This window comes from Balaenoptera ricei, chromosome 1 (assembly GCF_028023285.1).
Source record: "Balaenoptera ricei isolate mBalRic1 chromosome 1, mBalRic1.hap2, whole genome shotgun sequence".
NCBI classification, from domain to species: Eukaryota; Metazoa; Chordata; class Mammalia; order Artiodactyla; family Balaenopteridae; genus Balaenoptera; species Balaenoptera ricei.
In genome coordinates, this window is record NC_082639.1 from 40,448,199 (window position 1) to 40,462,111 (window position 13,913).

Sequence of the window (13,913 nt, forward strand, 5' to 3'; positions counted from 1 at the left end):
CAAAGATCTCTGCTCTTTTCTATCCTGAGCCTTGCTTTCCTACAACCTTTTAATTTACTGTTCTTAAAAGAGAGATGGCAGTTATCTTAGCCAATGTTCTACAAGAGACAGGGGACACTAATATTTTTTCAGTGCCTATAGTGAACTAGGTATGGTACTCTCAATTTAGTTAATCCTCATAATGACCTTAACAGATGGAAATAGGTAGAAATAATTATTCCTACTTTACAGACAGGAACAGAGATTCAGAAGGACTCATTAGTTTTCCTAAGACATACTATCAGTACGTTCTGGAATCAAATCCTATGACCCTGCAGCCCATGCTCTCCCGGCCTTCCTGCTGCCACCAGTGTCACGGTGGTGCTCATGGGGGTGGAAACAAAGCAGATCAGTATTCAGATGGCTTTCCTCTTGAGTCTTCCTCTGTACCTGCCCGGCCACTGCCCTGGCCAGCGCCCACTGCAGTTCACTCTGCAGTCAGGGAAACCTGGAGAAAAGCCACGGGCTGGCCTTCCTGCCTCCAGCCCCTGCCCGCTCCAACCCACGCTGTAAACACTGCCAGATTAATTACCTAAAACATAGCTTTCCTTCTTTGACTAGATGACTTCCGCAGTCTTTCAACTCTGTGTTTTTATGTTAACCCTCTGGAATCTTGAATGGCTCCCTGTTTCCTATCACCTCAAATCCAACCTCCTCAGGCGGCGTTAAAGGTCCTCTAGAATCCTGTTTCCATTCAACCTGCTAATCGTACTATGTTCATCACTCAATGATGCTCCCAAACTCACTCATTTCCTCCTACTTCCAGTGTGTGGTAGGTAACAGAAAGAGGATGGGCTCTGGAGTCTCCAGCCCCGTGTGAATCCTGGCCCTTCCACCTACTAGCTGGGTGTCTTGGGCTAGTCACTTGACCTCTCTGAACCTTACTTTTGTCAGCTGTACCAGAGGCAGATCACCACCTAATTCATAGAGCTGTTTTGAGGATTCAGTGAGATAACATGAGTCAAACGTCAGGAGGACAGCACACAACCAGAAACCGTTACTTCCTTTGCCTTCTTTCCCCCATCCACGTCTCTGCTCATGCCTCTCCCCCCACCCAGGGATGAATGCCTTCCCTTATGTCTTCTTAAGCCTGCTAATCTTTCAAGCCCCAGTCCCCAGTGCAGGAAAACCTCCTTCACTCCTCCAGGGCTAAGTTCTACCCCTTCTGAATTTCTAGCCTACTGAGAGGCTTCACTACCTGATTCAGCCCCACGTCCCCGTGGGGAGAGGTCGAGGCTTTGCCTCTTTTGCCTCCTACAAAGTGACCAGGACTAGTCTGAACACAAAGCAGGAAGAAACTGATGCACATATTTAATATGTCTCAGTGTCACTGGCTTTCAGTTCTGATGAGCTGCTGTTCCTTGGAGAAGAAAATATTTTCTGACATGCATTCGAATACAAGGCCAATTTTACAGCACAGAGAGAAGTGGCCCTGGGTAAGACCAATCACAGGTATATGTTGGGGCATTTGGGACAAGGGCTCCTGAGGTCAACAAAGCTCAGGGTCATCTGGAGCAATGCCCCATTTTCAGGGATGCAGAACAGACTGGAAAGAGCACTGACCTGGAAGCCAGGTGATCCGGCTTCTAGCTCCTGCCTGCCTGCCTCTGATCTGTTGTAGAACTAGAGACGAGCCCCTTCTCTGGATGTATTTCCCCATCTATCCCATGTATAAATTAGACTATTTAAACTTTAATGGTCTTTGCAGCTTTATGATTCAACGAGTTTTTGAAATAAAATATCTTAAGACAAAGAAAAGCAATGCACTTTAGCAAAATCAGAAAGTAGCTTTTATGGCAAGCCCTATTCACATAAAGCCCCATTTGACCAAAATGTTAGCCTTATGCTTTCAAGGGAGGTTATTAAAAGTATGGCATCTGGTAGGATGGGACTTGATCAAAAAAATGTCCTTGTGAAATGTTTTGTAGGACAAAACCAGTTTCCTGCTAGGAAATGGATCCCATTCCCATGCTCTAGGCAGCACAGAGATTCAGGCAGAAAGAAGGAAGGGTCAGAAATGACTGCAGAGCCAAGAACAATGATGGCTGCTTCTGGGATGTGGGGACTGCTGTTCTAGGAAGCTGCCGTCCATATCCAGTAAGTCTCCTTCCTTCCTCTCCCTTAATAAATTTCTCTGATTGCCAATTAGCTGCAAACTGAAGCCAGGTTAGTTTTATAGCAAAGTGTTGGCAATAATCGATGAAAAAGGAAATCTGGCACTTTAAAGATTTGTTGTGCAACTCGAGAGTGAAAAAATTAAATGACCTTTGAGAGACCCATTTTCCTGGAGGAAAAACGATCCTTTGCAAAAGAGACCCTCATAATGCTCAGAAACTGTCCGTGGGTCTTCAAAGCAAGAGAGAAACAGATTTCTCTTAGAAGCTACTTTAAGAAAAAGTCTGTAGTCATTCCACAACGTGATCATGACTAAAAAGAAGTCAACAAAGACAGAATAGTCTTTTCTTTATCTTCAGTTGGGAAAGGTTCACCAAACTTAGACACAGGGTTTGAGTCATTGTTAATGACTATGGAGAGCATCAATCTGATCCCACCTGGCACAGACAAGAGACGCTGAGGCCCAGAGAAGGGAAACCCCACTCAGAGTCACACAGGTAGGACAAAGATAGAGCTAAGCTTAAACTCAGGCTCCGGGCTGCCTACTTCCACTCTGTCATGCCACCTCTCACCTGCAAAGCAGACTCTTACAGCTTGCTGGCTGCAGCAAGTCAAGGCAGAATGGGCCTATGGTTTGGCCCTCTGGAGGGGAGGAAGTGCTCCATGGAGATGACAGCAGCATATCCAAGAGAGCCCGAAAGACTAACTAGTTTCATTTCCTTAGCTTTGGCTATTTGCTTTGGCTCAGGCTGGCCAGCTGCAGGGATATATCTGGACAAACCCAAATAAAACAACCTTTTCTTTCTCATCAACCCACTGGGGAACAATACTGGATAAACAGAGACCTTTTGAAGCATAAGGCAAGAAAAACAGACGGACACAGATGAGTCTCTGGGGAGAAGGAGAGGTGATGTCTGTAATGTATGCCATGGTAGCAGAGAATATTACAGTAAAACTGCATCTGACTAGTGCCTAGACAAAGGGATCCAATATATTTCCTCCAAGATGAATTCATTTGGATGTTGGAAGAATATTAGAAGTCTTCTCCCTGCCCTGCTACTATATCATCATGTGACTTTAAGACTTCCAAAGGCTATTCCATTACTTTTCACCCCTGTACTAATATAACTACTAATATTGCTTACGTTTTCTTTCATAACATTTTTTCAAGAGTCTTACAAAAAAATCTGAGGAGTTATATGTGGTCCTAGGACTGTGGGCTAACCACGCTCAATGTACGACTTGAAAGCAGCTTAGGGGTAAGGAGCATGTCCCATTCACCTCTGTATCCCTGGCATTTTATTTATGTATTTATTAAAGATTTTTTTTTTTTTTTTTTTTTGATGTGGACCATTTTCAAAGTCTTTACTGAATTTGTTACAATTTTGCTTCTGTTTTATGTTTTGGTTCTTTGGCCACGAGGCATGTGGGATCTTAGCTCCCCAACCAGGGACTGAACCCGTACCCACTGGAAGGCGAAGTCTTAACCACTGGACCGCCAGGGAAGTCCCATGTATCCCTGCCATTTAGGGCGGGGCTTAGAACACATAGGTACTTTGTAAACAGTGAATGGATAAATATTGAGTCGTATCCATATCTGTAAATCAGATATTTCTAGATCACCTTATAAATGTTATGCATCTGGTTTCATTGAATTATCATTTTAAAAATACATTCTCACTAATAAGCTATTTTTAAATGTCAGGTTAGTTTTACAGTTGCTTTGGCCCAATATTTAGCAAAAAAAAAAGAAAAAAGGAAAAGGAAGAGAAAAAGAAGAAGTCCTAGTAAAGCTCCACTAGTTATAACACATGGATTCTGGAAGCAGTCACTCAGGGCTAGGCCAGGAGGCCAACTGGTCAAGCTGTGTCTCGGGAAGCTCCCACCATACTCTCCATCTTCACACTGACTAACCAACACTTGCAGGGAATGGATAGTGAGCTTGAAACACTACCTTGCCATTGTCTAGGATATACTTGTCCATGACAGGTGCAGGAGCGGGGTAATAGGACGACGTATTTGCTTCCTCACTGAAAGTGCTCCGTAACTCCGGCTCGGGCTCGAGACATTCTGACTTTACTTTTTCCAAGTCAATGGCGGGACCTAGGCAGTTAAGAAAAGAGATCTGTCTAGAACTCCAAGGAAAAGAAAAGGCAAATATTTTAACTAGGCATCTATCAGCACATAGCGGCACACAAAAAATATGTTGGCTTATTTTTGTCCATTGGACTACACTTAAACCCAAGCTTGAAAATAATATGAGGTATGAATGTCACAGGGGAAAAGGTGGAAAACTGGAAGACAAGAATGGACGAGAAGCTAGTTAAGCATGAATGAGAAGCAGTCTTCTAGGGTGTCACTGTCTGAATGAAAACACAGGGGACTCAACTTCCTGCAGAGGAAAGAGGTCCCGTTAAGACTGGGGTGGAGACTGGGTGGCAATGACTCCAGTATGCAAATTGTGTATTTGCCAAAACCCCATCTCTGCAGCCTATGTGAAGCAGGCCACAGCAGAAGATAGGAAAGTAGGGGGAGAAATGCAAAGGCCTCCCCCTCCCAAGACCTAGTATCTAGGCAGGAGCATTTCAACCAAGAAATTAAAATACAATACAGATTAAGCCCCTGATTGCCTGAACCAGCAGCTACCCTGAGTTTTATTTTAATGCAATGAACACAAATTATGTACGGTTTAAACTGTGAAAGGCAGCTAGATAAATGGTGGTGGTTTCTAAGGGGGATATTTTCTTCTCCATTAGCTTTAAAAAATGATGGACTATTTTTCAAATCGCCTATTGTGTCTTGATTACCAAAGGGCAGAGAAACAGGATGAAAATGAGTAAATAAGGCCAAATGACTAGATTAACTTTTGCAGGAGAGCAACTCCAAAGGCCAACGGAGAGTTTAGCATCCTGGAAATTCTCCCTATGCAAATACTTCAGGGTTTAATGGGAGCAGAAGTTCAGCTACTGCCAAAGCCGGTCCCCAGAGCTGTGCATATAACTTAAGTAACCAATGGGTTTCGGGGTCCAACCTTCCCTTATCCCTACCATGTGGGCCACTTGGGACAGAGCTCTTTGTGTACTAAAGCCCTCACCAACAATCTGGCTGCAATTCTATGTTCAATTGTCATGCCCTTGCTTTGGCTGGTGGTCGCGAAGGTATCGGTGATTTTGTTACAAAAATTCCTCAGGACAGGGCTTCCCAGAACAAGAAAATCACTCCTGAGTTGCTGGCAGCTGTCATCTGCAAGACAGATCTCTGCAGTCTCCAATATTTAAGTTTGAACACACAAAGCTGAATGCAGCATAGTTGGGGAGCAGCACAGCGTTGACAAAAAAGGAGGGCTCATCTTGGGAGAGCATCTCCCAATTCTGCGTGACCTACTCAAGAGCTGGGCCTAAGGCTTATTCTTCTTTGTCCCCAGCACCTGGAATGAGGAGGTGCTCTCTGAATGTTTGTTAAATGAATAAAAGAATGACAAGAATGAATTAATAATTCTAAAGTTTCAGAAGCAGATGCCAAACTGTATCTTCTCTCTGTGTAAGATCTCGGTTGTATTTCTGAGATAGAAGCAAACTCAAGTGGAGCATTTGATCTTTTCTTAGATCAGGGAAGAAGTAATTACTTCAGTTTCCCCAAAAGGGCCTGGCCAAGGTGGCATCTGAGGTCTCTTCCTGCTCTGACATTCAGCAACACGAAAAAGGAATGGGCTGAGAGGGGGTGGTCCATGCAGCCACTGGAGCACAGGTAAATCTTTGGCAAGATAGCCTCCCTCCTCTGAAACCTCCTTTTCCTTCTATGAGAGGAAGGTGTTGGAGAAGAGATCGAATCCAACTCAGCTCTGACCTTCAGTCTAGTTCTCTCCCATCCATCTCCACAACGGCTGCTAAAGAGATCTACTCACGACCAGGTCCTTCCTGGCTTAGGCTCCCATTACCCTCAAAATTAAGGTGCACACCATAGATAGCCTCCTGAAGGCCCAGAATCACCAGCCTCCTCTCTACCTCTGGCGCTCAATTCCTGCTCTTCCCTGACACTGCTCATGTCCCCCAGATGCTGTGTCGTCCCAAGCCTCTGAGCCTTTGGACGTGCTATTGTTTTGGTCTTGAACACCACCTCATCTGCCTGCCAAGCCCGTGGTCAGACTGCAGAACAGAGCTTAGATGTCTCCTTCGTGAGGCCTTGCTCTGATCACTACCAAGTAGGGGGTCTCTAAACTGTAAATACTTCCAGCAAGTTGTACTTGCAAACATCGACCAATCTGTCATCCACATCAAACTGTTAAGCTCTTCAAGGGCAAGGTTTTACTCTCTTGGCAATCCTGGCACCTAGCCTGGCATGTTACAGGCTCTCAGTAAATTCTTCATAACATGAGAGGGCAGAGAAAGTTGTGGGCAAGAAAGAGACTTCAGTGGGCTGGAGCAGAGATTCTGAAATAAAGCCCTGCTGCTGAGTGGAGGTGCTTGGGGGCGGTGGTCGGGGTGGGTGGGAGGGAAGCTGTTCCCAAATATCTGAAACCTGTTTGCAGCCGTGAAAGTAGAAGCTAGGGCTGTACAACAGAAACTGGAAACATCTAGCCAAGGGAACAGACAGTTCAGATGGCTACAGGGGGGCACGTGAGGGGCGTCAGAAGGAGCAAGGGCTGAGAGCAGAAGGTCACCTCTCTGGCTCCACTCTCCGCTGGTCCCCTCTTCCTAGGCTCCGTTCCAAAGTGGCCTAACCAGGTCCTCTGGACGCTCCCCTCCCCCGATGATAATCAGATGCACTCATTTGTTTCTATGCCTGCCCCCCACTAGACCCCGTGAGGCCTGAGGGCAGGCAGAGACTGCGTCCTTTTATGTCAGAGACCAGGGCTCCACACCATGCCTGGTTCCAATTCAACCCTCCACAGGCAATTTTACACATCAGTAATTACTTCACCCTTCTGACTCTGCTGCCTCACCTGAAAGGAGGGATGACAACAGCGACTTGGCCAGACCGAAGATTAAACGAGTCACGTATGAAATGATTAATCCAGACTCGGGCACGAAGCAGGTGCTCAGTAAACGGTGGCTCTCCCCCACTGCCCCTCCCCCGCACGAGGGTCATACTGGGGGCTCAGTTAGTCACCGCTAGTCCCTGGGAGACAGGGCGCTGCTGGCCTTCTTTTGCCCCAAGTGCCCAGCCCAGAGCACGTGCCTGCGCTCCGCGGCACACCCACGCTATGCCCCCCTGTGCTGGTCTCCTCAGGGACCAACGGAGTTTTGTCAAATACTGAGGCTATCGTACTGGGATCTTCTGGCTCTCAAGGAACACTATTTCCTAACGTATCCGATCAGCACTGTTTAAAATACCTGGTGGCTGCCAGGGATTTTTTTTTTTTTTTAACAACTTTATTGGAGTATAATTGCTTTACAATGGTGTGTTAGTTTCTGCTGCATAACAAAGTGAATCAGCTATACGTATACATATACCCCCATATCCCCTCCCTCTCGTGTCTCCCTCCCCCTCTCCCTATCCCACCCCTCTGCACCGCTCTCCTCAACTGCCTCCTCCGGCATTGTATACAGAAGGTACCTGGTGCCTCAGCAAGGAGGAGAGACCAACCAAGGCTGGTCATCTTGGAAGGGGTGTGTCAGGAGACCTGGGTGTGGATCCAAGTTGCGTGACCTGAGACACGCCACCTCACCTCTCTGAGCCTCAGCTTTCCTACCTGCAAAATGGGGACTTGCCAATAGCCACCTGATAATGCCTCTGGAGAGACTGGCACTGAGGCAGGCATAGAACAGAGGCTCTGACACAGGCTCAGAAAATGGCAGATGAATGAAGGAATGAATCAATCAGTAAAGCAGGGTGTTCAGTATTACAGAATCAGAGAGAAAAGGAACAAAAAGCATGTGGTTTCTTTGGGGAGAGGAGGGAGGGCCTCTAGTGCTTTTAATTTAAAAAGGAGAAAAAACACTTCATTGCAAATTTTAGTAGGCTCCACTATGATGCTGGCAATTTACATCTCATTACAACAAACGCTTCAGATTGCTGTTTTGCTTTTAAAAATTTCTGAGGCATTGTTCTCCTTCAAACATACGTGACCAAATTAGCCACAATAATAAGCACTTGCGCTAAGAGACGGCATGGCACGATCTGGTGCAGATATTTTAAGTAACAAAGGAACTTTTTTCACTTGTGGGAAGAGTAGGAATCAAAAAAAAAAAAAAAAAAAAAAAGCCTTTTGATCCACTTCAGGTTTATTTTGGAGAAAATATACCTTCCATGGAGAGAAACCTCTCAGCTGGGTAAAGAAAGCATTTGAAAGAGTATAAAAGATAGTGCTTGTCTTTTCATTCAGTCATTCATGAGCCCATTCATCACACAATCCCTGACTGCAGACCAAGATGGAGCCCTGGAAGAGGCACTGGGGACCCAGAGACAAATACAGCACGTCCCAATTCTGGACAAGTTGAGAATGTAACACGTAAAACTCTTATTACACAGCATACAAATAGCTGTGAGTTGATGGACAAATACCAGGTTTAGAGCTAGAAAACCTGGTGTAAATCCTGGTTTTATTATTTCCTTTACTTTTTTAAGCCCCAGAGGCCTCTCCCATGAAATGGGAATCGTGGCACACAGTAAGGGGCTTGGTAAACGTTTGCTGGCACAACAAATAAATGAAATTATACCATTCTCTGTTCTTGCCTTCCTTCAACTGGACTAACGCTATTCTTCCTGAAAACCTGTCTAAAAAGTTAATGCTTATGTTACTTCCAGGAGGCTTAAAAATCACCTATATCTTCAAAATATATGTTTGGACACTAAATACCATTTCTGATTTCGGCTGAATCAAAAAAGGCTAATAATATTAGATTTTTTCTGAAAAAGTATTAAAGCCTTCCATTCATTTCTGCAAGTAAATAGGAAGTTTCTCTGCTATAGGTATAATTCTAGTTTCTTTCTAAATGCAAAATGAATCAAGTCAAAATACTTAAAGCATACCCCTACTGTAGCACAGAGGCACACTGGGTTTGGCAAAAAAAAGATGATTCCACTTGTTGAAAAGGACCTGAGCATGGGAACAGCTAGTAGCAATGAAGGCCTCGGAAAGAGACAGCGGCAGGTGGATCCCCCTCTGCGGGCCCCAGCATCCCCTCTCAAAAGGCATCGGCCACTCTCATCTGCTGCCATAGCTACGCATCTGCTTCTTGGCCCCGTTGTGCTTCCAGTGAGGGCTGGGACAAATGTGGCTTCACTCCTTCAGTGAGCATCTACTAGGCACCTACGAAGCGCCAGCCCTGGGTTAGGTGGCTTTGAGTGATGTGCCGTCCAGTAGTGGACAGAGATAGGCAACAGATCATTACCATCCTGACAAGGGTAAGGATAAAGACTTGGGAACAGAAACAAAGGACAGGGTGTGCTACACCTGGAGGAGACTAGGAAGGCTTCAGCAGGACGGTCACCAACTTCTGTGCTGGGGCCTGGAACTGGCTGGGAGGGCTGGGGTGGGGTAGTTACCTTCATATGGTGAAGGCAAGCGGCACACAAGGGAGGCTCACTGACCGACCGGGAAGTGGGCAGCATGATGATCTGCACAGGTTTGGGGAGGGAGAGATCACCACTGGCTCCGGGGTCGCGGGAGGCTTTAGGGAAGAGGGGCGCTCCGACTGGAGCCTGATGGGTGATGAGGTCTACGGAAGGTGGAGGGCTGGTCAGGCAGGGGGATGGCAGCACCATCAACAGCGGCTCCTCGGGTCCTTCCCCCAACCCTCCCCATTTTCTGAGGGCCCTCTGTGCGTGAAGGCTGGGGTAGGCTTTGCTGGGCAAAGGCAGGAGAGGCCGTTCTAGCCTGAGGTACTGGACTGGACAAAACCCCTGCAGCTCATGTGGATGCCCTCACAGTGGGGCTGGTCCCTTGGGGAGTCAGAACCGCAGAGCAGAGCTGGAATGGACCTAGAGAGCCCCCTCTCCATGGGGTAGAAGCCCAGGAAAACAGGGGTGGCAGGAGCTGGCCCAAATCCCCAGTCGTGGGGGTCAAGGTATTTTCCCCACTGTGAGGAACTGTAGATGCCCATTTCAAAGGACATATTTGCTTCTCCCTGAAAAGGAAAGGTGACCAATACCCGCTGAACATCTTCTTTGTTAGTACCTTACATTGAAATACCTATTATTTAAACCTTTTAATCTTGACACCCCAGTGTCAAGTTATTATTGTTTACCATCTTCCTGGTTAGGACGGAAACTCTGAGGACAGCTACCGTCCTGGTCACGGCTATATCCCCAGCACCCAGCACGATGTCCCTGGCCCACAACGAACACTCATTAAACATGTGTTGAATGAAACAGGTTAATCCTCACGGCAGTCTTGCAAAATCTATCTTATTATCTTTGCAGAGGCTCAGAGAGGTAAAGTAACTTGCTGAAAGTCAAAAAATTCAGGGTTGCTAGACTCCCAAAGACTTACTCTTTCCTACACCTCTTCGGCTGACTGCAGTTTTCAGACTGCACGGGCTTCTCACGTAATGCCCACTCTGTGGGACCCTCAGCCCATCTCTGACCTTCTCTCACCTTCCTAGGGTGTCTGTGAAGACCCACCATCGTGCAGGGGGGCAGCTGGGAGCAGAGGGTGTCACCAGGATTCATCTCACCTCTAGAAGCTCTGAGCCTACCCCCTGCCAGCTGGTGGCCAAAGCTGGGCTGGTTCTTTGTCTACGGTTCTTCCACCTTCCTCCCCGCCCAACTGTCTGGACCCAGGGAGCATCCAAACGGCAAGGATATGCAGAACGGCACGGGCCCGCGCTGCCAGACAGGCACTGAGTGCATGTGACGTGGCCTTTGGTTCTGGACCAGAACTGGCTGGGTGGGAAGACTAAGGGGCTGTGGTGGGAATAAGCAGGGCAGGCGGCATTAAGGGCCGCCCTCAGAAGCCTGAAGGGCTGCCACGGGCACAGTGTGCACCTGCGGGCAGGAGTTATGGGGGGGGGGGGGGCAGAGTTTCACCACACGGCTGACATCTCCCAAGCAAGTCAATCCATGGCTTTGGCTTTGCTGGCTCTTGCCTTCAGGCCACGAGCCCTTCCAGAGCAGGAACGATTTGATCTGCTTGGTTCAGAGGAAGAGGGTGACTCCGAGGTTGAGGGACTGCACCCCAGGCCACTCCAGTGGGGAGGAGCCCCTGGGCGCCACGGGGCAGTTTCGAGGTGCTCTCACCCGCCTCTGCAGCCTTGTCTCTCCCTCCTACCTACTTCTCTGCACAGTCCAGTCAGAAACCGCTTGTGGTTCCCGAACAAGCCAGCCTCTCTCGTAACTCCATCAGGCTCTCCTGTCATCTGGACACGTTCACTTCCTCCCTCTGAGCCCGCATCCTCATCTGATGATCCTATCTACCGCTGAGGTTGTTTTCTGTGTGAAAAGCACCTAACGGCAGGCTCAAAGCAGGTGTTCAGAGGGGCCAGCCACTGCCCATAAGGAGCCCTTTCCCACCTCTCCCCCCTCCACCTGCTCTGACTGGCAAAGCCAGCGGAAAACAAGCCTGCCACACAGCCACACCGAAGCCCATGAACAGGAGGCAAAGCCCTGTTTCAAGTGGGAAACACAGTCCTGTTCTGGCAACGAAGAGAAGCCCAGCGACTCCTGCATGTCCCGGCTCCCCGAGCAGGAACAAAGGGACCGCCTGGAGTTGTCCCTCAGCCCCTTCCCCATTGCCCCAGGAAAATGAACGCCAGGGAAAAAGAGGAAGGAGGGTCCTGGACTGTCCTGCCACGCTGAAATCAGCTCTTAAAACAATCTAGGATGAACTGTGGCTAATGTGTTGATTCAGTCAAGAGTGCAGAGAGTCCTTCAAAGTGGGAGATGGCCAATATCTTTAAGAGAAACAATTCCAATTCTCACTGCTAGACCTTTTCCTGCCACCCGACGTTAGGAGGCCCTGGGCACAGTGGTTTGGGCCCCACTCCATCAGTAAGCGAGGCAGTGGCAGGCTGTGGACCTCCTGGGTCACAGGGAGACCACTCATCCTCTTAGCCCTCTCTCGAAGCCCAACTTCTGCCGAGCACTGCTGTGTACTGGTGAGAGTGAACTGAAGGCTGGAGGAGGTGGAAAAGAGCTCTGAGTGGAACAGGCCCCTGGAGGAGAGCCGTGACAAAGAGAAAATTGAGCCATAAACAGTGATGTCTGAAGAATCAAGGGGGTCAGAAGGAGTGCTTGAGGACTGGAGATAGGAAGACTGGAATTCTGCCCAGGAAAAGAGGGAGGTTCAATAAACCACAGACCAGTGAGCTTGAAATCAAGTCCAGGCGTACCTATAAAATAGATGATTCAAATATGATTTCTGAGGACTTACAAGGGAAAGTAGCGATCTCCAGGAGACAGGAGGGGTTGACCAAAGATTAAGATATGCCAAGACAACCACATCTGTGCTCTGCTGTAGGACAATGATTGCCTATGGCGTGCCAAGCATCATATACACATTATCTCATGCGAATCCTCAAATGATCCTACATCATTAATGTTGGACCCACTGAGCACTTACTATGTGCCAGCCCCTGGGCAGAAGTCTTTACATGCATTTGCTCATTTAATTCTCTTAAGAACCATAAAGGTTGGTACTGTCATTGACCTTGCTTTTTGGATGAGGAAACTACGGCCCAGGAAGTCTGAAGTAACTTGCCCAAGGTAACAAAATCAGACTACGGAAAAGCCAGGGTTCAAAACTCCAGGATTTCTGGCCTCAGGGCCCATGCAGGCTTAGTCACTGACCACGCTCTCCGGCCTGTACGTGGTAGGCATTAAGATATCCAACTTACAGAGGAGAAAACAGAGGCTGGGAAGGGTTAAATCATTTGCTTGAAGCTGCACAGTTAAAGAATTAGAGAGCCAAGATTTAGACCCAAGTAATATCTGCTGCCAAAGCCCGCGGTGCCTCCAGTACAGGGGAGAGCCGGCAGGAGGCATTGGCTGACGGCGGCTGCCTTTTCAAAGGCACTGTCAGAGACCCGTGCGCAGAGTCCAGCTCAGACCGCACAGGATTTTAAAGATCAAAGCTGGTATTTTAACGGACCTTGGACGGAACACAAGGCACGAGCCCAGAGGGGAACAGAGGTGATAGAAACCCAGCTCTAAAGAGCCAAGACAGATCTGCGGGCCACGGTGGCTTTCTCCTTCAGAAGTTTCAACTAGCTTGTGATCTGGCCGACAGGGACATTATCTCTTCTTTTTGCCTTCTCCTCTCTCAAATGGAGATAATAATCCTTACCTGGCCTTGCAATAAGGCTATCGGAATAGTCCAATGAGATAAAAATGTCGAGGTCTTTGAAGCCTGTGAAGCGTCTTGTACATGTGAATTACTGATATTCTTCTTCTTATCTACGCCTCTTCTGGTCAGAGCTCATCATCTCCACCTACATTCCCTACAAAGCACACACAAAATCCAAAGCCATCCTATGCCTCCCCCTGCAGCTACAGCATTTGCTCTGTTCTGTCTGGTGTACAGGGCTGTGCCCCGCCTCGGGCTGCGCGTGCATCTTGAAGGCAGGGATTCCGTCTCCTCCTCTACGTCACTCACAGAGAGCCCTTTCCAGCCTTAGTCGAACTAATGTTACCTGAATCACACCGGAACGATTTTAACTATCTAAGAGGTACTCAGAGTGCTAAAAGCTGAGGGTGACGTCTAAGCCTCGGTCTTTGACCTCTAAGAGCAAGGAATCTGGCTGAGGGGAAACCAAGACAGACGCTAGAGTTTACTCCTTCTGATACACCAGAGCTTTGCAACTAAGTGGCTTCCACTGTTC

The 13,913-nt window shown here is 47.8% G+C and overlaps 2 protein-coding genes across 5 annotated transcripts in view; both read right to left on the reverse strand.

The window, feature by feature from the left end:
• AGBL4 (AGBL carboxypeptidase 4) overlaps positions 1-13,913 on the reverse strand; it is a 1,384,112-nt gene that overhangs the window by 215,348 nt on the left and 1,154,851 nt on the right. The gene's annotated exons all lie outside the window — the stretch shown is intronic.
• The window catches only part of BEND5 (BEN domain containing 5), a 47,090-nt gene that overhangs the window by 10,433 nt on the left and 22,744 nt on the right, over positions 1-13,913 (reverse strand). For all 4 annotated transcript variants that reach the window (XM_059898356.1, XM_059898379.1, XM_059898374.1 and 1 more), the window contains one exon: positions 4,109-4,257. In XM_059898356.1, the coding sequence (XP_059754339.1) occupies positions 4,109-4,257 (149 nt within the window). The remainder of the gene's footprint in view (positions 1-4,108; positions 4,258-13,913) is intronic.